The sequence below is a fragment of the Photinus pyralis genome, unplaced genomic scaffold, assembly GCF_008802855.1.
Source record: "Photinus pyralis isolate 1611_PpyrPB1 unplaced genomic scaffold, Ppyr1.3 Ppyr1.4_LG4, whole genome shotgun sequence".
Classification (NCBI taxonomy): Eukaryota; Metazoa; Arthropoda; class Insecta; order Coleoptera; family Lampyridae; genus Photinus; species Photinus pyralis.
The window spans coordinates 41,663,006-41,688,858 of NW_022170511.1; the positions used below are offsets into that span (position 1 = coordinate 41,663,006).

Sequence of the window (25,853 nt, forward strand, 5' to 3'; positions counted from 1 at the left end):
CAAAGTCCGCTGTCTATGTTTACACTGACGCTGCAACTTTTGAGTTTTTTTTTCTTTTCGTGAATAGTCTGTGTACGTTTCCTAGTAGGTACCGTTTTTTATTTACTTCTACCAATATTACGTAATGAAATATTAATGAGAACGTGCCCGTGCACTTTGATCAAACAAACTTAGATATTCCGATTCCATCTTAAAATTGTCTAGTTAAAACCATATCACGTTCTGGGTTGGATTTATATCAAGGTTGATATACGGACGGTTAACTCTAGCTGTATCCCCGTATATGCGAACTTTTTTAATTCAATTCACTCGTCTAAGTTCAATGTACATTCGACAATTACTGCCACGACCTTCCTTGATGTAAATTGAATTTTCCTAGTTTTTCTTTGGCATCTCTCGTGACACATTCAGTTTTAATTTCCATCAAATCAAATTTTTCTGGTTTACCCCGTGCCCGGATTACATGTATAAATCACAATGAAATTTACCCATGATATTGTTCTTATGGAAATTTTCAAAAATAGTAGAAAACAAGCTCTTGAGGGTCATCTGATGTACATTTAAAATAATTGTGTTGTGCTGTAATAAAGCACTATACAAGCGATTTTCAGTAGAATAAGCTAATGGAATTTTTTTTACGGAACTCCCGGTTATTTATCTTTTTTTTGCAGTTTCCAATTTTCTTTTGAAAAATATACTGAAAAGTGTCACTTTCTAGTTGTGTTTTAAATTTGCATATCACCCCGCTGCAACCATCAGTCGCAGGGAAACGGTTTGACAGGGTGTAATGGACGCGAAAAAGGCCAGTAGTAAATCTATTATTACAACCTATAATGTAGGTAGGTGTTATCGATTGAAATATATTTGGAATTATTGACACCCTAAAATAGGTACCATAGCGTGCACATCGTAGTAAAATCGTTAACCCTAAGTGGAAATAAATCTCGTATTCGACAATTTCGATGGCAGCCAATCGAAAATGACCTACCTGTAGCCTGAGATCGGTTTGAGTTGGTTGGTGTATCGACAAAGACGACGAACTCTGCGCTTCATCCAGCTCCAGCTCCGATCCCGAATTTGGGGAATGGAAGATGCTGTCGTGCGAAACGCTTAATCCAGGATGCATGGGCGTTCCGCTTCTAAAGTGAAACAGTCCTTCAGATCTCGATTGATGTGGAGGACGGGGTACGTACCTTCGTTTTTGTGCATCGTCCGTTTCCGATATTTCACTAGTAGACCTGCTACGTAGCGTTTCAGAGGTGACCGTATCCGAATTGTCGATAGTAGGTATACTATCTTCGGACGCCTTACTCGTTTTCCGCTTAAACCATTTTCGGGGATTCCAGAATTTCTTCTTTGATGCAACTGTAACAACAAAATACAATTGTTGATTTTTGATCTCGTTTTTGAACTATCACTGAAACACTAAGGGTCAGTTTTCGGGTCTCCACTTAGTTAATAAATTTTAAGATTTATAGGAATACTTTTCCAAGAGTTCTAATGAAACTACGAAACTCATAGAATTTTCCAAAATATTTCTGAAAAGGTTACTATGAAAATTTCCTAAATTTGTAGTGAAAGCTATTTTTTTCAGACCTTGCCAAAATTGGTTAAATTGTTTAACGGCATTAAATTTTGTTTTTATTTTTTTTAATTTCAAAGTAGGTACCATAATAATCTGGTATGTGGTTATTAAAGGCTCATCAGCTGCTAGGGCTATTTACGGTTCAGGTAAGCATTTAGTCACTATCTTTATTTGACTTAGGTAAGCATGGTCATTGACAAAAGTAATGATCGCCTAATCGGTAAACTCTGCACCATAAGCAACCAACATGCGTATCACATCGGACTCCGTCGGTTTCCTCAAGAAGGAGATAGGTACCTTAATTTGTTGGTTCGCATTTTCATGTTGCACACTATATTCAAATGTCGGTGCCGTATGCTGCAGGATTTACTTATTCGGCGATCATTACTTTTGTCAATGATTGTACATATCCATTACTATCCTTTCTCAGCCTTTATAGTGCGAAAAATGACGCGTCCCTACTATTCATATTCTATTAATTGCACCTACCAGTGCCCCCCGGAACCAGTTGGACCCTCCTGCAAACTCTAAATTGGTCATCTGCGCAGAGCCCGTTTTCGCCTTCTTATCGGTACCAGCATCTTACTGTAGATATTCTCTTTAATAAACTCTAATAGTTTATTCTCTCTTCTTGGCATAGTTCTTGTACATATTTATTGTTTATTCCATTTTCTAATGCTTTCTCTCTCGTTTCAGGGCAGTACCGAAGAGTGTGCTCGACTGTGACCACCTCCTCCCCACACTTTTGGCTTTGCGTACCCTGTGTGGATGCATACGGTAAGTTGTTTCCAGTCTCATTTCGACGTAGCCCACAGAATACCTTCATCAGTTGCCTTTTTTGATCTGCTTTATATATCTACCTCTGGATCGCGCTGGATGATTTCCACCACAGTTTACACATTTAGTTCCGTATGAGGCGGTTTTCCACAGTATACAGGGTGGTGACTTGCGTAACGCATCATAGGGATTTCTATGTAAAATTCATACTATGCGATTATTGGCTCCCCAAATTATTTTAGAGCTAAAAGGTATTAAGGTTTTTTGTAGAAAAAAAATTTTTACGGCAATCAACCGTATTAGTTTTCAATGTTTTTCATAATAAAGACGGAAAATTGGGAAAACAAAACCCCCCTCTTTTTCAATAATCTGTGATGCCATGGAATAATACAAAAACTACGCCAATATCCGTCATGCCATGGAATGTCTGCTATAAAACAAATCAAATTCTATCAAAAAAGTATTATATTTAGAACAGCGAATTCAACATAAAGAAAGACCAAATTACTAAAAACGGTTTCCTAATATAACAATTTACAATAAATGTTCGAATAAGTCACCATTAACTGCAAGACAGTAACCAAGTCGATCATAAAATCCATTTCGAACTGTTGCTAATTGATAACTGGATATATTTTTGTTTTTGAAAATTCCATGGCATCGCAGATTCTATTGAAAAAGATGCGGGTTTTATTTTTCCAATTTTCCATCTTTATATGAAAAAAATTGAAAACTAATACGGTTGATTGGCGTAAAAAATTTTTTTCTACAAAAAACTTTAATACATTTTTGCTCTAAAATAATTTGGGGAGCCAATAATCGCACGTTAAGAATTTTACATTGAAATCCCTATGATGCGTTACGCAAGTCACCACCCTGTATAGCATTCTGTGTGGATCCGTCAAGCTACACGTTTCGTGGTCGCTAGTCCACCACTGGCGCAGATAATGGAGGTGAAGTATGGACGACCCTCCCAGAACCCTTGGGACAGGCTGCTGAGGCTAGGTCATCAGTGTGGGATTTACGCAACGGAAAGTTGCCGACATCGCCATAAATGCCCCTTTGACGCTGGAGGGTCCGCGTGTTCAACAAGATCGTCTAACGCCGAGCCATTCATCCTCTCAGCACACTCTCACATTAGGATTTCGGGATAAATCGGAAGACTATAGAAAAATGTTCAGGATGAAAGGATGATGGTAGGAATCGCCGCCTCCCCTGCCCATTGGTCGCCTTTTACGACCTCCAGGACGAGAGTGGGCCAATTCTAACCCCGAACCCACAGGGGCCAATGTATAGATTTAATAGCAATTTCAATATTTGATAGTGTCCACACACCCCTAATTTAGATTTGTTCGTTTCCACCCCGATCACTTAAGGAAAGACTAAGTTTGAACAAATAAAGCGTAAGTGTATGAATTTTTTGGACGTTATTTAAGGGATGAGATTTGTAAATTTAGTATGAATTGCAATCTTAATTAATTGTGTGTGTAACGCTTTTTTGTTAATCTTGTTTAAGTTTAATATCCTTTAATTTGTTTTTTTTTAGGTTAGCGGTTAAGGTATTAGTATATTTAGTTTTTGTGCTTTCTTAGATTATTAATTGTCCTATAATTAGAATTTTATTCTGTAAATAATAAAAAATAAAATAAATAAATCGTATTATTATTATTATTATTGTTATTACGATACAGGTCGTTTCTGGATAGTTAGTCCTCAAGGAGATCTGGAACCCTATTGTTTTTGGTGAAAATCTAAAAACACGTTTCGAAAGTTTTCGCGATTTTCCGGGTTTTTCCGAATAAATGTTACTACATTACAGGGCGCACTTTCGATCAAGCCCAACATTTCAGGGTTCAGGTGGAGTGGTGCCCTATTGTTGGGCAGTGTGGCCAAAAATTAAATCTGCAATATACATCGTGTTCTCTGGAAAACTGAATTTATTGATATGTCACCTTAACAGTGGAAATCACTCCTCTGGAAAGCGCGCTACTCATTTCTTACGGTTTTAGCGTAGGTAGGTTCCCGCATTTATTTCCAAAAAACCTCATTATTTTCCGTCAAACAATTCGACCTAAAAGCGACGTACGGACGGATAGTCGTACCGTTGTTTAAAAAATATTTAAACAATGGTCGTACCGTTCCCATATTGTGTTTGCAAGTTGCAACACATAACAAAGTATAATGGATGGTTTGGGGCTGCCCACTTCATAAATCACACAAAAATACATAACCGATTCAGCCTTGCCATTTGTCTTCCAACAGTTCTGTTAAAGTAATTACAATTAAGAGTCAATTAATAACACATCACACAGAGAAAAAAAGTAATTTATTCCACGTCTGCCACCACCAAATCGCATTTTTGATCATAATTCATAACTATTCATTACCGGCAAATGCTGTACGTAACTGAATGCGTGTCCAATTTGCCAGAACAACATATTTTGATCGCCTTGTGCGTTCCTTTTTTATAACTCTTCAATTACTTTGGATTTTAATATAACAAAATTTAATGGTTGTCAAAATAACGCTCCCAGAAAATGACCGTATCATGGGAATTTCTGGCCAGTCATAAAATTGGCCAACTGCTCTAGTAACATAAAATGAGCATAGTAAAATAAATTTGTGGTTACATTGCAAAATATTTTAATACAGGTAGAGGAAAATTATAAAAAATTCCACCGAAATTGTTGCACAATGCACTTGAACATGGTCATCGGAAATGCGTAAAATTCACTATTAGGGATACAGACAAAGCGTCTGGAAATAGATGGAACACTTTTGTTAATCATGATTCTTTTTATGGTAGTTGGGATCAAATCTTTTGAAGTAAAGAATAAATTGAATTGAATACTATTTTAAGGGTGTAGGTCTTCAGTTTTGAATTTAAATATTAACGCGGTAGGTAACTTTTGCACCGACCTTAAAAGCAAGCCTTTATAAAAATGACCCTTACTTGGATCTCCCTGAAGTTTTTCCGTTGCCTGCGAACATATTTGTCAGCATCAAATTGTAACAATTTTTGGTAAATGGTAAGTATAGGCATATATGACATTTGAACGTTGTTAATACAAATAACGTCACGGTTTAACAATTTGGTTAGATGATCATTAGGTGTATTGTTAGTGTTACATACAACTAACCCACGGTTGAGTAGTTTCCCTTTATGAGTTCCAAATTTACCGCACTACGGAAACGTTTCGGATCTAATTAGATCATTTATCACCGGAAAAATTCGTGGAACGAATATTTTACCTACCAAACTAGGCCAAACATGAGGAAGAAATAAATCGACTAGAGAGCATGATTAATGAAGAAAATAGTGAAATCGTAAGGCACGATCTGTACGGACAAGAAAATTATTTCGCTTTTAGAAAAACACGAAAAATCGCTATACCCGATGCGTGAGCTAAGAGACTAATCCCTTGCAAGTGTTCCATTTAGATTAGGAATCGGATGCAAACGCAACGAAACAAATTATTAGGGCGAGACGGATAACGTAATATGTGAACGGATTAATTAAGTGGTCGTCTAATTAATAACGATTAGAAAATGCGAATTACCTAATGTGTATTTTCTTCTACTCATACTAACGCACAACTGACACTATTCATGCCCTTCTGCGAGCTTCGAAATGGTGGGACTGTCGGAATAGTGTTATTGTATCTACTGGTAATTGGATTGCGTTTAGCCTGATCATACCATTTTGCCGAACCACTCTTCCGTGAATAGAAACTTCTACCAATATAATTATTGTCATTAACCTGAACAGCCGTAGTACAGGCTTGAATAATTACGCAAAATTTTCACTCTTTAATCGTCGGCCGAGCGCGAGATAAATGGCGACACGATTGCTTTTAAATTGAACTATCAAACGTTTTTTTTTTGGGGAGAAGACTTAAACCACCCACCGTTTTGTCAATTAAGGACGTCGTCGTTGTTTTCACTTCTACTAATTGAAGTAATTGGTACATAAGCTTTCCCCAGCCACCAAGTAATAAAATGGCACCCCCGTCATGAAGGTTCCAGGATCAAATTTTGTAACTTTTATTTTTAAAGAAATATTAATTTAAATTCGAGTATTAATCCAGCACCCCCACTTCTTCCGAATTTGAAATTAATCTGTCTAGATTAGCTAGTTGTGCGGGGGTGCACCATCCTGTTGAAACCAACAATTTTCAAATTTAGTTTTTTTACATGTTTGAATTCGTAATAAAAAATGCTACTCAATACAGTATGTACATTATTTAAGGGTTGATATGTGCAAATTTAATATCAATCGCAAAATGTGATACCATTTCTGAGATCCTCGAGGGAGAGGGCAATACCCGGGCCCTTAAAAGGGACAAGCTCCTCGAAAGAGGGGACGTCTCCAACGCAGAGCCTTAGTGGGCCGGGAAGCGTCGTTCCGTTGCGACGAAGGGATTACTACCGGCGCCCTCGGAGGTCGAGAAAGATGTCTACGAGATTTTCACTCGCCTGGCGGTTGTTAGCTCCGACCAGGGGGAACCTAGTGCATACATCAGAGATGGACGAGGTCTCGACTTGTAAGTAATGGTGGTCGTTTAGAGTTTTTTTTTACCAAATTGACTTCGAGTCTCACACAGCTTAACATTTAATTTTAAAAAACAATTTTTTGATTTTGTACAGTTCTGCAACATCAGTCAAACCAAACATGATAAAAGAAATCCCTTTTCCGAATTAAATGGAGCACTTATTCTTCTCTCAGTTTTCCAGTTGATATTTCTGTTCGTCTTTGGACTAATTTTCTGAACGTATGTTCTCAAGTCCACTTGAAACGCTATCTACTTCAATTCCCACGTACCACATAATTCCGATAGAACGGCACTTATCTGAGGAACATCCGCATTTAAAACAAAGGCAAGAGAACAGATGACTTACAGATCAAAGGACAACGGCTGCGTAACTTCTCTTTCGATCCTTTTAAAGTTTTGCGTTTATTTCGCATCAAACCCCAAAAAAGGACAAATCGTGACCCACTATAAAAATCCTTGTCCTCTAAACGGGCACGATTGAATGAACGGAAGACGACGCTATTGTGAAACTAATCAACTCTCATAGGAAGCGTAAACAAAAGAGGTCTCCATTTGCATGCCTTATAGGAGTCAAGGTTTTGCGTTAAAAATAGGATTACGCGTGTCTAGTTCCCTAGGTCATAAATCAAATAATCAAGACGCACACATCCGATTTTTTTTGGGCTAGTCATTAAAGGAAGATATGTCTATTTAAAAAAGGTGTACACCTCAAAAAAATTAAATAGTTAGTTACGTAATTGTATTTATAGATAGAAATAGATTATGCAAGTCTGTGTTCAAACTGGGTTATATTTATCTTTTTTATTATGCATATTTATAACGGCACTCCTTGTTATTCAAAGAGCATGCTTTGCTTTGTTGTTTTATTACAGTTACTATTTAGGGAAGACAAACTATAAAATAGTAGTGAACAATTTGTTACGTGCTGTTCGAGCATTCTGGTATTCATTTTTCCAGATAATTAATCAATGAGGATTAGTACGGGTATGTCCGTGTAGTTGCGGGTATCGACACCGTAATAGCGTTGAGTGAAGGATCTAGATCCTTCACTCAACGGTAATAGTAACAAGTTTGTCTCCGTCTTGACCTGTCATATAAATACAAAGTTTGGAGTTAATTTTTACTAGCTTAACTTTTAAGGCCTTCACTACAAAACGAACCACTGACTACAATTTGTAATTTTGCAAAGAAAAATTGCCAAAATATACATTTTCGTTATCCAAGTACAAGTACTTACAATTGTGTTTGTACAAATCGGTTTTGAAAACCAAGTTGTATATTTTATAGCTTTAAAGTGGGAGTGGATAGTGGTGAGGGAGCAAATCCTAAAATGAAGGTAAGGTTCCATTAAATTTCCTCCTAGTCATCTAAATAAACGTATTTTTCAATCAAAATTACAAATTAAAATATGTATAAAGTAACAACCAACGTACAGGGTGTCCTATTAATAAAGGTCACAGGCTGTATCTAAGAAGCTATTAATTGCCCAGCTTGGCGGAAAAGATTTTGCTGACATAAAAGGCTGGAAATTATTTTCAAGTTTCTAGGCATGCCGCTAGAGGGCGTACGATTAATTCAAGTAGAGGGAATAAAATACACCCAATAAACATGCATAAAAAATACATGCATCGCAATCTTTTATGAATTTTGCATCATTTTAACGCAGCACATATAGCCCAAGCTCATAATGAGGAGAGGGGGAAGGAGAACATCTCTTTAAGTAGATCAATTCAGTTTGGGTTAATCGATTTTCACATAATTGGTCTTATTGGAAAGGCCTCTGTTCTTGTAATCAGATTTTTACATGAATACAGTGTTTTTTGTAAAAATGTGATGAGTGGTAGAGGGCGAGGTTTGACTCCGCTAAACAAAAAAAAATGCACTTTTCAGCAAGATGAAGCTCAGTCACAATATGCTCTGGTTGTTAAACAGTGGCTCAATCGACGGTATCCGGGTAAATATATTGGCAGAGGACGTGCCACCAGGGTACCCCGATTTGGCTCCGCTTGATTCCTTTCTTTGAGGACATTTGAAAACGGATATAAGACTCTACTAGAGATACACGAATGTAGACAATTACGAGCCACTTTTGTTAATGCCCGTAGGGAATTACAACACAGACTATTATTTCCTGTGTACAAGTAAAAAACGAGCATTTAATGAAATACATTTCACAATCAAATCGTGAAATAAGTAATATTCGTTTATTTTGTATTTTCCTTGGTTTTTATAAGATTAATTCATAATCAGACCAAGAGTTGGAGCAGTTAGGGGTGCGGAGATGAATACTAAAAGTATGTTGTTTTGCAATTTTTGATTTTTTACCAAAGAACAACTTACAATCTGTGGTTCGTTTTGAAACGAAACCTCTGTACGTTCTGTACATAACCTCAATTAAAAAAGCGTTGCGGTAAAAATTCACAAGCAGCCTTACACCTTACTTGCAATGTAGCATACATATGTATAAATTTCTTAATACCGGACCACAAAACGATGAAATTACACACTTACATAATTCTATCAAGCACATGTTACCTAATAAAGTAAGATCAGGAGAAAAGATTTATTTAATTAACAAATTAAATGTATAATAACGTTTCTCTAATTGCCATCGCTAATCTATTGGTATTTTTTTTGCAATGAGTTTAAAAAATAGACATTCGCACGCTCGACTGATATTACGATAGATGTCAGTCCGTGGAAACATCATAATTATATTTCTTATAGAATCCCTCTTAACGGTAACCTCGTCGAATTAAATTATAGTTAAGTACATTGATTTATTTTAGTAAATTTGAAATTGTTGTTATGCAGTCCGTTCAGAGGAATATTTTTCCAAATTCATTATGTACTACGTATTACAAACAATTTGAGTTGTTATGGAACTTCGTACATTCATTTATACGAGGGCGTATTTTTAAATTTTCATCCAATCATCTTAATTATGACTGAAAAAATATTTCAAGGGTTTGAAGGGTTATAGTCTTGTGGAAGATGTACTGCTGTCTGATGGACGAATGAACAAACGAACGAATATTAGAAGGGGTTAAGTGGTAGAACAGACGATAGTTTATTCTACGTGTCTGAACTTCGCCCCATTGGATTGCACAAAAGTATAAGGGTAAATCTATATTAATTTTATTTTTAACCAATCTGTATCAACTCAATAAATGGCTATTATTATTATTATTATATGAAATTAAATTCGTCGATCGAATGGAAGATTAAATTTAAAGTGACTACTTATTAATTGTATGTATTAGTTTGTCGTATTTATATCAGTATAAGCGAATATTATAAAGGGAATCGTATAGCGATCAGTTGCAAGCTCGGTTTACAACGGTCGATAACGCGGGTTCGAACCCAAGCGCGTGCATTTTTTTCTTGTATAGTACATCGCAGCAGAAAGCTAGGAGTCTCGTGAAGTGCCATTTTTTTATGGAACGGAACAGCTGGAGAAACGCTAGATTAAATGCATTTTGGTACTGATGGTAGTTACGTAGAAATTTGTTGAAGCTTTGCACGGTTTCCTTCATAGTTAGGTAGAAAATTAAAAAAAAAAGTCCTCGTAAGAACCGACTTCTCAAGATTAAAAAAAAATCTGTTAGTTATTACGATGTAGAACCATGGGAGACATTAAAATTCAAAAGCTTTTACATAAAACTATTTTATATTGACTATATTATCGGTCTATTGATAAGGCAAAATTCGCGGTCGTTGGTTGCCTATTAGACAATTTAATATGCCCGAGACTGGGTAGACATATCTAAAAAGTAAAGTTTTCCCTTTTGGTCTCGCCACGGCAAAAATTAAATTTTCCTGTCCTAATGAGTCTTCCAAAGTTAATTAAAAAGTTTGCGAATGTAACCTATGGTTAATTACGAAAAGCAATCCGCATGAAATCAGACGGGCAGTCTTATCTTACGCTGTGCAATACATTTACAGATTTGTTACAGAAACGAAGTCCATATAATTCCATTCATGTCTGACATATACACTTCTATCAAATATCTACACAATAGGTCACGATACGAGGGGTATTGGATGTAGGAGTGTGAATAAGCGGATTCACAGTTCCATACGTGTTACTTCCTCTCGAATAGACCTATATTGGTACGACCAACCTACACGTTAATGTTGATGTACCGTTAGAAAATAATACGCTCGATATGGATAGTTTCAAGCTGCTGTGCGGCGAGTTTTTTTTATACGCAATAATTTATGCTGCCGTAACCAGATGAGAGACATTGTTACTGTTAATGTCATCATTTTGCTCACGGCCAAAATATATTGAAAATAAGTAGAGCGAATAACCACGTATTAGCTACCGTATCACGTTACTTTCACTATTCCTGTTCTTATATTCTTACATCCCTAATTGAGATGCAGAAGAGACAACCTTTGTGAATCCTCCTCACTGTCAACGTACGGTAACTAATTAATTAATCAAGGAAGCACTATCAGAAGGACTAATTAAAATTTGACAAATTACTCATGGAAAAAAGCATTATCTGCGAGCACTAACAATTTCTAGTCCAATAAAAATCAGGTGACTTAGACTTACACATCGCAGGCAACAAAGAAGGCGCCAAAGTGAATCCGTGGACTGCAAGTTAATATTCGTAAAGGTTTCGCCGTCGAAAGGATAGCGAGATGTTATCCCTTAGCAAGATGGAACTAGGAACCCTAACAGGGTTGCGAATGCTACTTTTGCCGACAGATCTATAGAGAATAGAAGAGAGAAAAGAGGTGAGATTAACACCTGAAAGATGGTCATCAGGCTCTTCAATGACATAAAACCACTAAGCATGGGTTTAGTTGACAGAACGCCTTTCCTAACCATTCATAACTAATACATACGTTGACAATAGTACCAATGTCGTTAATGACGTAAAATAAAATTACATTCCGATGTATTGCTACAATATTTAAATGTACGTGCAGGATTGTCACAGGAACATGTACACCTTCAATATTATTCATTTGCGTCGTTTAAATTTCTCCCCGTTTACAAAAAAATTATAAATTAATTAAAACACCTGCAAAAGCAAATATGACATCCTTGCATTTCAACATTTAATATAAACTTCAAGGTAATCCACATGGTACGTTTCCTCAACATTCATTTGCGGTTTGATATTTAAAAGGGCTTTGTCCTACCGCGAATTTTTCGTCGTCGCATAATTTGTAAAAAGTCCGGATACGTCGAGTGCGAATATCCTCGTGCGAATCTTCGCCTTTGTTTACGCTTTCCCCGCGGAAGTGCTTCGGTTCAATTGTCCTATTAATTAGTCAATTAGTTTTTAAAAAGACAGTCTGTTGGTATTATTGAGACGAACGCCAAATTGCAAACGCAAACGGAACAACTTTCTTGTAATTTGCGTAATTATCTTAAAATTAATTAAGACAACATATACGATCTCAAGTTTGCTCGTTAAAAGGCGCATACCAAAAAAGTCGATGTACTTTTTGGTGGTCATGCGAAGTATTTTTGACATGAAGTGCATTGTTCGCCACATGGCAGATTTCTTTTTACTGATTTAATATGTCCTCTTTGCAAAAATAAAGGGCGTTTTCGATATTGTACCCACTTCGAATTTGGATGCAGTTACCCGATAAAAATAAAAGCTGCTCAGTGCTCAACAAACAAGCCACAAGGGATGCGAATGTTATAATAATTTAATGCTTTTTTGAAGGTGCCAGATATAATGTTTCTCAATCATGGTTTATTTGTTAATAATTGCAATTGTTTTGTTTATTATAACTTGATGTGAAAGTGGCTACTTGAAAGCATCTCAATCATGCCATTTGATTTTGATATATGGCCTACTAACATTCGTATTTATTTTATTAGATGGCCCCTGATTAGAAAACCACGTTTTCAATCCTACTAATTGCAAAATGAAGTCTTACTTATGGAGGTCAATTATTGATCATCTTAATTAGTAATTGACAACAGTATCGGTAATTACGACGAGATGAAGGAAAATGCAATTTGATTTTCTAAACAAAATGGGAACATCCGCACTCGATTTACTTACTTGTTTTGTCGTTATCGATGTCTGGAATTGATTCTTGGGGTGACGATTCCCTCACGCACGACATTAGGCTTAGGGGACCAGCCCCACTGTGATTGCTTACAGCTGTGGAAGCCATATCTGCAACAAAAAGAATACGTAATTGCCTCGGGGTTGATCGACAGCCAAACTAAAATTTTAACCTTCACCATCATTTGCGGTTCATTTCATAAAATTAAATTCTAAGCGCTGGTCTTACATGTTACTACTCTAAATACATGGAAATAACGTATTTACATAGATAGGCGACTATCTATCACATAAGTTGAGCTGAAACATTAAAGATGCTCCCTTAAGTCTCTAAAATTTCATATTGCTTCACGGTAATACACCTGCAGTGTAGGGAAAGAACCGATCGATACTGGAACTGTTTGAAATTATGCATTCTACAGGCCACATTCTATAAGAAAATTTTTTTCCGGGACGATCTGAGACAATTTTTTTTCGTGGCAAAAAAAAGGCAGTGTATAACCTTCCTTTTTTCCAAAAATCGACTCCACCAAAATTTCTCGGGAAAACACTTTTTCTTATTAATTTTGGCGCGTAGAATCCAAGACAATTCGTACTTTTTCGATCAGACTTCTCAATCAAAAGTTATAGACTAGAAACCAATTTCGAAAGAAAATTCAAAGGGCTGTAACTTTTGAACTAGTAGCCCAATATTGGAACTGTTTGAAATTATGGATTCTACAGGCCACGTTCTATAAGAAAAATTTTTTCCGGAACTGTTTGAAATTATGGATTTTTTTAGTTCATCGAGATTTCCCAGGGTCTTAAATGGCGCCACCGTCGCAGTTTAGTTCATCGAGATTAAATGGCGCCACCGTCGCTTTTTAGTTCATCATCATTTCCCCAGGGTCTTAAACGGCGCCACCGTCGCTTTATAGTTCATCGAGATTTCCCAGGGTCTTAAATGGCGCCACCGTCGCTTTTTAGTTCATCGAGAATTGCCCAGGGTCTTAAATGGCGCCACCGTCGCTTTTTAGTTCATCGAGATTTCCCCAGGGTCTTAAATGGCGCCACCGTCGCTTTTTAGTTCATCGAGATTTCCCCAGAGTCTTAAATGGCGCCACCGTCGCTTTTTAGTTCATCGAGATTTCCCCAGGGTCTTAAATGGCGCCATCTGGTTTTTTCCTGTACCGCGTTCCCGTGGGAACTTCGGAAAGTTCTTTCCGTGTACCTACATTTTAAAACGCCTTCAAACCTACGTTCGAAACAGTCTTTTTTAGTGTAAAACATAAAATCCTGTTTTTTCCTGTTCCCGTTCCCGTGGGAATTTCAGAAAGAGTTTTACTAACTCAAAAACCTGCACGGACATACGTCCAACCCCTGGTCCAACCATTACCCAAAGTTCTATCGTAATCGGATGAACGGTTTAGACAGGCATAAGAGACAGACAAACATTTCTTTTTGTTCATATAGGCCGGTGAACCTCGTATAAGTAATAATAAATTATTGCGGGTCTGACTTACAGTAAGTAAAACAAAGACCGTGCAATCACTTCACGTGCGTTCAAGTGAGACAGAATACACAACAAACTAAAAGCGCTTCTTTTGGTAAGCTAGTACATATCACTATCAATGACACTTTAATTGCTACTGTTAACATTGTTAAAGTTGTATCTCTCTCACACTCATATAATGCTCATGTAATTTAAATCCTTTTAGGTTTTGTGAGTTTAAGAGCTGCAGTTTCAGGACATGGTGGTGATGTGTTGCAAAATCACACCATACACATTTTAAATACTTGGAAGTATTGTGAGTTAACACATTCCTACTTAACTTTCTGGTACAGCCACATAAGAAGTCTACAGCGGATTGTGCGCAGATTATTAATTTATATAGTCTACAAGAGGAGACAAATGGCTCAGTGGTGAACTAATAGGTGCAATTAATAGAACATGAATAGTGGCGGTGCGTGATCTTCTTACGCGCCGGGTATAGTGCTTCGTTCTATAATCACACGGTGCACATTTTAAATCCTTTGAAGACTTGTGTCTTAAGAGATGTCATTTCAGAGTATGTTGAAGATTTCCTGCAAAATTGCAATGTGTACACTTTTCCTTCACCTTTTCTCTAAATTTTTCTTGAATATTTATTTCTAAAATTGTCTACACGTTTCTGAAACATTTCCACAATTCTTTAAAAATTCTTCCCGAACATCTCGGAAACGTTTTATAATTTCTCATAAATTACCAATGTTTATAAAACGTTCCAAATATTTCCTAAGCATTTTTGACACTCTGAAGTATTTCCGAGAGTATTTCTAAAGTTCTTTCTAGAATAATTTTCAAATTTTCCTGCACTTTTCCAACATTTCTATATATCTTACACAATTTCATATACCTACCTACATTTTCTGAGAAATTACCGATAAGGATCTAAATTGAATCTAGTATAACATGCAAAATGGACCAGCCGAAACGGTATTTCACATTAGTTTTTCCGTGGCAAGTGGAAAAAACGTTTCCCTATGAAAACACAAGGAGATCATTGACAACTTTTGTATTTATTAATCGATATCGATGCAAATTTAATAGCAGACAGTGTTTCAATCACATGTGTCCACGTATACGTTGCTTACTTTTTAGGGGAGTCCACATTGGTTAGATTATAAACATACCGGCGATGATGTAAGGTTGCTGGAAATGTTCGTTGCTAAGTTTATGAACCTGTGATCGTGCTGTATCGGGCAAATAAATGAAAAATATATTGACACCCGTCTATAAAATCTGAAGGGTTTTTATTTGTTATTTCCCTTATGTGGTTCAATTAAGATCCTATCGTTTCTAGCCAAGTCATCGTCACGTCGATTTAGGGAAGTAAAGGAGTTCGTTGCCGCTTATACACTTAATCAATGCACTCTTCAAATTTCAGCAAGCTCCGTCAACGAAAAACCACATGGAGCAATCTGATAAAAGGGTTCCAATGTTACTTAGCATTTACCAATTATCGGCCGGGAAAAGGTTTTTCGCGGTAAGGCACTCCGGACCAGAAAGCAATTTCTACACTAAACAACAAAAATAAAAGAGATTATTGACTTCTGTCTGATCGCGAAAAGGTAAAGGTGCAATGGGAAAATTGTCAAGGAAAACGTAATGACCTAAATTAAAGAAGTAAGTCGATAAGAGTTAGGCGTAACGCACTATCCCAACTTCATAATAGGGAAGAAGAATGAGGGGTCGGTATGTAATAAATTTCTGAAATCCGGGTCCACGTCGTGGAATTGTAGGGGAAGGTCGGGTATGCTGACGGTCTAGGTCACCATCGATCGATCGGATGCTGGCGAGGAAAACGCGCATTATCTTCGCCGTGAACGAGAACGTAATTTCATTATCCTTCTTTTGTGGAATCTTCCAATTTTCATCCAGACGAATATGAAATAATGCGTGCAGTTTTTTCACACCGTAACAAAAATGCGTGTCCACAATTTTCATAGTTTATGAGTTTTTAGTGCAACGCCCTTTATAATTTTAAGGCCATTGGTTCGCTCCGCTGAACAGACCGGCTTTGACATTCTACTCAAAGCAACATTTTTGTCGCCAGATGCAATACTATAAACGATAAAGGTTGTAAAAGTTTTACAATTCGCGTAACTTTTACCTTCATTTTTCTTTTACAAGCGTTTACAACCGCGCCATTTTCGAATGGAAAACTAATAAAACGACTCCACTACGGCGGTCATTTGGTGAAAAATTAATCCGTTCCTCGTTTTGCATAAACCTCCCTTTATCCGTAATCAATAACAAACCTTATTTGGCGCGGCGCTGAAAAAGTCTCAATGCAAAAGCGTGTTTCAGAAATGGGGTGCGTGAAGGTGTATGTCCTGCTTCAATGATTATATGTAGTAGGAAATGGTGCTCAGGTATTTAATTACTTAGCTGGAATTTTTTTCGCAAATTGAATTTCAAGGTGAATGTGAAATAAGATGCCTAGGTAGGTAAATGAAATTAGGGAAACAAAAACCAGTAGTCAAGTGATATTAATTAGCGTACGAGTATTCACGGGCTCAACAAAATTAAGCAAAGGTCGACGTCGTTCGTTACATTAGTTTATTTTTAATGTAATTAGGTGTAATGTGCTTCTTATATCTGATATTCTCCAGAGTTCAAATTGCTTTTCGAAGACCTTGCACGATTTTCATGATGGTAGTTCAAGCAAAATTTCCTCCAAAGAGAAAGAAAAAGAACAGCGACCCCCTATGTATTACGGTTAAGCAGCGACGTCGGAAGTGAATAACGGTGGGGGGTGGGGGGGCAAAAATCAGCGACCATGGAGTCTGAAACGTCCCTCCCATGCAAAATTGTGTACGAATTAATGCAAAGCAGTGGGTTTTGTAAGTGACCCTGAAACCTGTTTATTTAATCAATCAAATAATGTATTTTTGAAAGAAAAGTTTTGAAAAAAATTAAAAAAAGTGTCGGAGGATGTCTAGTTATATGCAATTGAGCAACTCAGAGATACTTCACTCGATTGAGAAGACCATACCCATAGATCATGAATATTTATTTAAAAAATAATGAAGAACTAGAACATACAAAAGTTACAAAAATTTTGTTCCTATTTATTGCACTATTGAGCATTGTAAAGAAAGCAAGTATAAAAAATTATATATATCCAAAAATTTTCCGCCTCTCCGCAGTTTTGCTGGCAAATTCTTTCAACGTATCCTCTACTCCTACACTCTTTGTAATTTCTGCACGTACATGCCGTAGGTAGAAGATGTGTTAGTCGCTTTTGAATGATGACTCATTCTTAGAGGGGGCGCGGACCCCTTGTGTAAAAACTGAGGGGGCGGCTCGCCTCCTCTGACCCGTACTTCCGACGTCGCTGCGGTTAAGCGGGAAGAATAAGAAGAACTTGGTTCATTCCATAGAATCACTGAAGAATCAATAAAAACCTCTGATATCCTCTAAACAATCACGATAAAACTGTCATATGTGGGACGGTTTTGGATAATATCCACGCCAGAAGAGTTTAAATTTTCGAGGCTGATGACGTCATCATGAAGGATGATGGTGTTGATCGACTGTCGAGTAAAAGTATCGGATGTCTCCAAAAAAATAGGACAGGGGATTCACATACGAAACAAGCAATAAAATACGCAACTTTGCCAAATTTAAACTACCTATCTATCTCTTACAGTTCCCGAGATCCCCATGGTGGCCCTCGAACTTGAATCAGCCTGCATACCTGAAATTTTGAAGTCGTACAGGAAGGTTTAGTGCCGAAAAATTATAAGCTTCCACCAACCTAGCATTTAAAGGCTTGCTACTACTGCGGCATATTTTGAAGAGCGTCTTTTAATGGGATAAGGAGGATTAAGTGGTAGAACAAATACTAGACTTGCTTTCATTTGTAGTTTTTTTCTAATAAAAATCCTAAATCCGATTCTTAATATTGTAGTACCATGGATAATATTGTATTAATAAAAATTATTCTTCACTACCATTTGGAAAATGAAGCAAAATGTTACAACTCAATTAATATTATTTAATAATATTAATTGAGTTGTAACATTTTGCTTCATTTTCCAAATGGTAGTGAAGAAGCACGAAACTATCTAGCGTGCACGTGTTTTCGAGATATCTATAATTTAGTTTTAATCACAATTCACCTAAGAATTTATTCGGGCAATCGATAAAACCTGCCATTTCGCCGCTCTGCGTCATTGTTCAAACTTAGAGCACAGACAAAATACTATTAATCTGTGCTTAGAGCTTCTAAATTACCTACTTCGATTTTTGTTGCCCTGCGTCACACGAATGTGGGCAAAGTAATCCGCAACATAACTTTATTATTGCGAAAGACAAGGACGCGTATACATAATTAATTTTTATAAATAAGCGAAGACAGGGGATAAATGATAATTATTATTTCATAAGTGTAAATTTGTAGAAAATAAATGTTAGGTATTAATAAACCTTTGTGGGTTAGAATTTTACATTTCGACCGCTAAGTGTACAAAAATAGTTAAAGCCAGTCTGAGATAAAAGTATAACATTTCCACATTAATAAATAATCTGCATTGAGAGAGATATGTTTGATTCATTTGAATGTACTGAATATCATATCTCATATGAAATCTATTTGAGATTCATGTAATTGGAATTCAGTCATGTAAAATTTTTTTGAGACTCGATTGTTCATGTGAAGTTAGAAAAACGTTGCAAATGTTCTCTCTGGTTATTAGAACTAAATCCATGACGAGGTTTTTCTGTGGTCCAGAGAAATGTTCCAATACCTCGCCCTTTGCATCAAGGGATGTAAATTTTCCCTGGCTAACAGCAAAAATGTAACAAAAAGTTTCAGTACATAACGTGTAAGAAAATGAGAACCCGTAACGCAAACAAAGCGGTTTAGTTCACCATACTCTATTTAACCGGCTTAATTTGCTATTACAATTCTTCACGATTAATAATAAGTTTAAACAATTTCTCACAAGAGGTTATGACGGTGCAAGAATCCGTCTCCGGTATACTGTACAATTTCGCAATAAAGTGTTTGAACTTTACTATCGATAGGACTTTTTTTGTTTATGGCCACTGTTGTTTATAGACGAAATTGACTGAAAGCGTACAATTTGTGAAAATATCACAACGGTTTAGTATCTGATTACCATATTTAACAACTATTTTCCACTAAAACATATTTTCTGTTAAATGCCAAGTAAGTACTATTCGATTTTTAATTGTTTAACATTAACAAACGGCCCTTATATAACTCGCAATTATTGCAAATGCGACGCCTTTTTACATTGACAACCTACATACTTCTATATAACCGACAATAGCAGTAATTAAAAAAAAACCAAACATGGACCGCGGGGAAACCGGCCTCACCTTGGGTAACCGTAAATGATTTGCTATAACTGTAATTTTTATGACAGATACCAATCAACGGGCAATTAACATCTTCATTTGCCAAATATGTCGGAAAATTAGTTAATCAGAAAGTATCGTACAACAATAATCTGCTAGTAAACAGAACATGACGATCTTATTCAATCGGTTTGATGAAGAAACGTTTAACGATCTTCTAACCATAAAGTAATAATAGCTGTAGCAAATTGTCTGTCAAATAAGTCAAGTAGAAAGTTGCGGGGGGCCATTTTTTCGCCAAAAATGAAGTAATTCTCGGTAACACTCTTTAAATTGTTTGCGTTCATTGCGACAGTGATGAATTTTTGGTACAGTGTTGCATATGCACCCCGTAATATTTCTTGACAGCGAGCGTTTTTGATAAGTGCACCTGAATATCGTAAACCATTCACGCCCAGATTATTTAAGTCTAGGATTTCGCCTATGTTAAATATAGGGGAAACATGCTTCCGTATTCCATATTCATTTCAGAAAAGCTACTCAATATTTTTTTATAAAACTTTCACCTAGTGGGTACACTTTTCGTCTCTACAAAATGAAATATTTTTGGAATGATACCTTTTGTTGCTTTTAAATGTTGAAATAATACCTACTTTTTTTACAAAGGAATTGGAGTAATATTGACGATTATATAAAGACATGTTTCACGAATTTAAGTAGAACATTTCATAATCAAATTCCAATACGTTACCGAGATAAACATGAAATTGCTTATATTTAACATATGCAAAATCCCACCCTTAAAAAAGAACAACTAAGTAATTTTAAGATATTCTTATTTTATTTGTCGAACACCTGCGGGGTAATTTGTTTAAACTTTCTTTCGGTAATTTTGTTTTAGTTTGGAGACTACATAGGTGTCATCGCTATACTGATAACTGATAATGTTTGAAAAAATTTCGATATTTTGTTTTAAACTGTACAAGTTTTACAGATCACCCCTTTTCAACATTCAAGCAATCAAACCTCAAAATCTTGCAATTTATATCTCACTTGCTTAGGCTGTTTGACAGTTAAAAATGATTCCGTAAAAATGTTCCCTCGTATATAGCAACTCGCTCTTGAAAAGAAAATACGAATAGCATAACGAAATGGAAATGAAATGAAAAGTTATCTGGAAATGTTTCATTTTGTTTCGAGTTTCCAACTGTTATCATGATATATGTTTATAAAACCACCGTAATGGGAGTACAGCCAAAGGGTTAAATGAGGTTTTAAATTCGGGGATTGAAAGGGTAAATTCCCTTTTACAGTTTTTCATCTGCCTCGAGGATCAATTTCTACTAAAAACTGATCCATATTAATAAGGAATTCGTCAACATTCCGACAACAATCGTAAACATTGAACAATCTTAACTGGATTTAATTCGTATTATTTAGTTAACGGAATATTAATAATTGCCTTAGTTTTTTTATGCTCAAACATTAAGCCCGCGCGACCGTATGGTGTCACAGATTATTCAATTACTGCATAACATACACCATTAAATTGGTTAACCCCATTAACATTTCGTTAAACTATCTAACTTTTACCAATTATAAGTAATCGTCAAGCGAAGATGACTTGCTGCTCCTTAAGTGAAAAATTAAACTTTAATTACATTCGAGCACTTAAACGACTTTGCTTTTTAATTTTTCTCCTTAAAGAGCTTAAACAAGTTTGTAGTACTTCCATTTCGTACCAAAAAACGTTAAAGTTAAATCAGGGTTAAACAACTTTATTTTAAAATAATCAACGTCAGACTTGGGAAATACTTGTATTGTCTAAGAACGGCCTAGGAAATATGAGCTAAAAATCTACTTAATTGAGAATAAAACGAACAAAAGTTTACAAACTTTCTCTTGCACAACGAATCTAGTAACGATGCCTCTGATTAATCAATTTGCATTTTCACACGTCTGTTGATGACTAATATTGTGAATAATATTCACGTGTACTTTAATCGGTGAAAAGTGAATCAAAATTGGAAAGAAAAACAGGTAATTCCGTAAAAAATAAACACATCGAACAAGCAGGAACCATTTGTCCCCAGTTCTACACATAAATGCGCTCGATGTGCCAGGATTCTAGGACAATTTACTCCCGAAAATTCTCCCTTCGAGAATACTCGCCGCCAGGTAAATTCGCCCCGGAAGATTAGCTCGTTTCGGCTCTGGGAGGTCGCAAAATCACCAAAAAGAAAAGGACCTATACGCCACGCGACAACTCGGCCTAACGAAGGGTTTAACCGAAATGGCACGGAAAAAATCTCTCGGCATTTTCCACGACCTCACATGGGTCAGATGAAGCCCTTGCTATCAGCCTTCCATAAAAAAAATTGTATGGGGTACCGAGATCGACGAAAGTTACAACCCCCAAAACCGTTAAAATAATCGCTTGCAATGCGTTTCATTTAACAACAGTGCAATGTGAGACATAGACCGAACCTTGTTCGGCGTACCTCAAGGATCAGTCCTTGATCCACTTTTGTTCCTAGTTTGCGTTAATAACCTACATAATGCGGTTACAGGGAAATGGGTCCAATTGGCGGATGATACGACCATAATTTACAAATCTACAAACAACTGCGGTTTGCGTAAGTCAATTTGACATGACTGCAGAGGCGGCCTGATTTCAATCATCTGGGGATGTTTTAACATGAACGTTAACAAATCCAAAATTAGTTTCTGAAAATTAAAAAAAAACCACTTCTGATATTCTTGGTCGGTATTGCAGTTGAATTCTCTTTTAACATTTTCAAAAACTACACTTGGTTTCGATATTGCCACGTTCAAAGATATCCAGATACCAAATTTCGTCGAGACCAGCATTTTTATGGCACCACAGGTTAGGGCTGCACCATCTAGGGGTGGCCTTTTTGGAAAATGTGCAAATCCATTAATTGCATACTCCTCTGCATTATGGTTGCCGAGAAAAAAATTAAAGAAGAAACGAAACGTCCCTGATAGTGCCTACCAGGGGCGCATCCTCACGACAGTTGACTAAATCCTGGGAGAGGAGGCGACCCCAGGCATATGTCAAAGTTTCAACGAAATTGTGTCTTTTCTGACTTTCCGATTCTTTTTTTTGGACTGTTAATATGATTCTGGCTCTCCAGTTCTGCTATATTCAGATTTGTTGTAGAAGTTGTGGAAGCTTTGCTCTTAAACCACCTATCGACTTTGGTTATTTGATACTAGAGTTTCTGCTCTCTAGTTGTGCAAAGCATAAGTTTTCCAAATTTAGCCGTCGGTTACAAATTTGTACGGAGGAGACCCTTTATACTAGTTTGACATTTTTAGTTTTTCGGTTATATCTGAGTTATTGTCAAAGATTTTTCAAAAATTTTAAATGCGTTTTTTTAGTCACAAAAAGGGGCAATTTTGACCCCATTTAACCTACGCCGCTACGGAGAACATGGTAGGCCACCCTATACATAAATTACACAAAATGAGTATAATAGCCAAATGCGCTAAAAATGTAAAAAATACGTCAAAATTTACCTAAAATAGGCATTTTCCTTTGAAACTGACACAGATAAATCAGAAAACATTGATTTTTTATTGAAATACTGCTGTTATAAATGAAAAAAAAGTGTTATTTTTACTACTTTATTTTTAATGAATACCACTTTTTCAATAAAAACAGTACAAAAAATACGGCAATAGATCGCAATTTAAGTCGTAAGATTACGATTTTTCTTTATATCTCCTGCAGTCTTTGAGATATTTAGCTCAAATTTGGAATATGTCACATCATCGGTAATGTCAATGTTAGTGATAATCTACAGGGTGATTTTTGTCATATGTCAAGTTCAATTATCTTACCTTGAACTTTCTTTCGTTGCGCCACAGGTAGATTGTAAAATAAGAAATCAATTTTCTGATTTATTTAGAAACATTTTGTCTCTTGTAATTTTTTCATATGGTCTAGTAGGCCCTGGCTTTATTTGGTTGGATGAATTTTTGTTTTTATTACTGTTGACAGTTCGCATTTGAAATTGTAACTTGTGTTTGCATATTTAAATTAAAGGTTTAAATTGTAAATTGTACGGTGAAATTATAACACTGTAGATAGTTAAGTAATTACGCGTTGAATAACTGGCTACTTTGATCCAGGTCAGGTAAACATGTACAAATTGTATTATATATTAAGCGGCAGAGAAGCCATTCAAGCTTTATAGGGGGGAGCCTCGATGGTGTCCGTCTGTCCGTGAACACGATAACTGCCAAACGATTGTGCCGATTCGGCTCAAACTTTGCACAGTCGACATTTACAGGGTGTCGTTACATCCGAAAACGGCAGTTAGAACTCATTAAAACAAACAACTTTTCTAAGTTCCAATTTTTGATTTGGTGCTCCGGTTCGAAGCTATTGGCGTTCTTTTGTTTTTCGAAAAATCTCCCTTATTTTAAGGACAATTGAAAAAATACAAAAATTTTCAAAACTATCTGCAGCTCTCTGAAAAGCGTAACAGACGACGGAAAATCGAGCACCGATTCTACACCACAGGAACAATATCAGTTGAGTTGTTGAGTCGCTCGAGCGAGTCTCGAAATAATGTTACCACTAACCACCAGGTATTATGATCCCACCACTACCGTGTTCTAACAAACCGCTCTATGCAGCTTGTCCACATGCTAGGTTTCTGATGTATGATATAAAGAAATACTGAAAACTTAGTTTTATATTGTGTTGTCATGGGGGAATTTATTTAAATGAGCAAGGTTGACATTTACGCGTGAACTAGTTGTTATTGGAAAGTATTCCTTGCATTTTTTCCCCGGCCAAAATTACATAAACCCGCCGTTTCTAATTAACATTAGAATTAATGGAAGCAATTTACGGACAAATTTCGTTTATGGTATACGCCCCACGAAGACTTACCGGTATTTATTTATAACGGATTTTAACACCCAGTTAAATGAAGAGTGTCATTAGATTTATATAAATAAATTAACGTCATAAAACTTTCAGGCTGTGAAAAGGACAAGATTGGCAAACGCATCGCGCTAGTAACGTAAAAATCAAGGCCGTTGCCAATTACTGTAAAATTAAACAATTGCGGCATTTACGTAAGCATTTAGTCGCATGACATCTATACGAATATTAAAATAATAAATATCCGCACCAAGTTTATTATTATAAAACTAACTGGGCGCTTAAACTAAAACAAAAAAAGTGAAAATGTGTACATGTCGAATTTGATAAAGAAAGAGAAATTACAATTTTGTATCACAAACCTATTTTGATGGAAGTGTTTAATTATATGCATTAATTTGCCAACATTTAAATACTAAAGGACTAATGCATACAATGAAAAATTGCCTTTTTTTGTAATTAATTTATTAAAATTTTTCTCACGAAAAATGAAAGTAATTCCTAGTTGTCGTATTCGGTAATCGTCCATTTGACCTTACGAGCCGAAAAAGTGCAACTTAAATTTCTAACAATATTAATCAAAAACTGCAATTTCTCCGTTTGTTTTTGGGGGGACAATCCGGTCCGTATCCGGTTAGCACAATTATTAATTTAATGAATCTTACCTCAACCGCATTAGTTTACAGTTTTACACCATTTCACTTGCACGTTCAATAAGCGAATCTGAAAAAAATACAACGGGGGTTAATGTAATGTTGCTGCATAAAAAATACCGTCTAATAAGGGTTTCTCGTGGCCGTATAAGAAATACGGTTAAGAGGAAATCCCTTGACGATTCCATTCCCGAATGAGAACTGTCTCATAGCTATAATTGGGAATTACTCTGACAATGTCGCTCTAATCTGATTGGTAAATCTGGTTTTAGATCAACTTCAAATGCGTATGAGCAATGCTTACTTAACGTTATCGTGTGAAAAGTGTCAACTTTAAAAATTCGAGGCCGATAGGACGAAAAGTGACTTCATCTGCATACACTATTTCAAACCACGAACAAATTCGCTATTGTCAGAAATTGATTGTATACCAAATAAAGTGGGTTTTAATCACGAGGGTAAAGTGT

At 36.2% G+C, this 25,853-nt stretch overlaps 1 protein-coding gene across 2 annotated transcripts in view; it reads right to left on the bottom strand.

The window, feature by feature from the left end:
- LOC116168089 overlaps positions 1 to 25,853 on the bottom strand; it is a 73,931-nt gene that overhangs the window by 31,177 nt on the left and 16,901 nt on the right. For both annotated transcript variants that reach the window (XM_031483755.1, XM_031483754.1), the window contains exons 2-5: positions 25,399 to 25,456; positions 12,957 to 13,073; positions 1,194 to 1,365; positions 989 to 1,139 (exon numbers count right to left, since the gene is read on the bottom strand). In XM_031483755.1, the coding sequence (XP_031339615.1) occupies positions 989 to 1,139; positions 1,194 to 1,365; positions 12,957 to 13,071 (438 nt within the window). In that variant the 5' untranslated portion in view covers positions 13,072 to 13,073; positions 25,399 to 25,456. The remainder of the gene's footprint in view (positions 1 to 988; positions 1,140 to 1,193; positions 1,366 to 12,956; positions 13,074 to 25,398; positions 25,457 to 25,853) is intronic.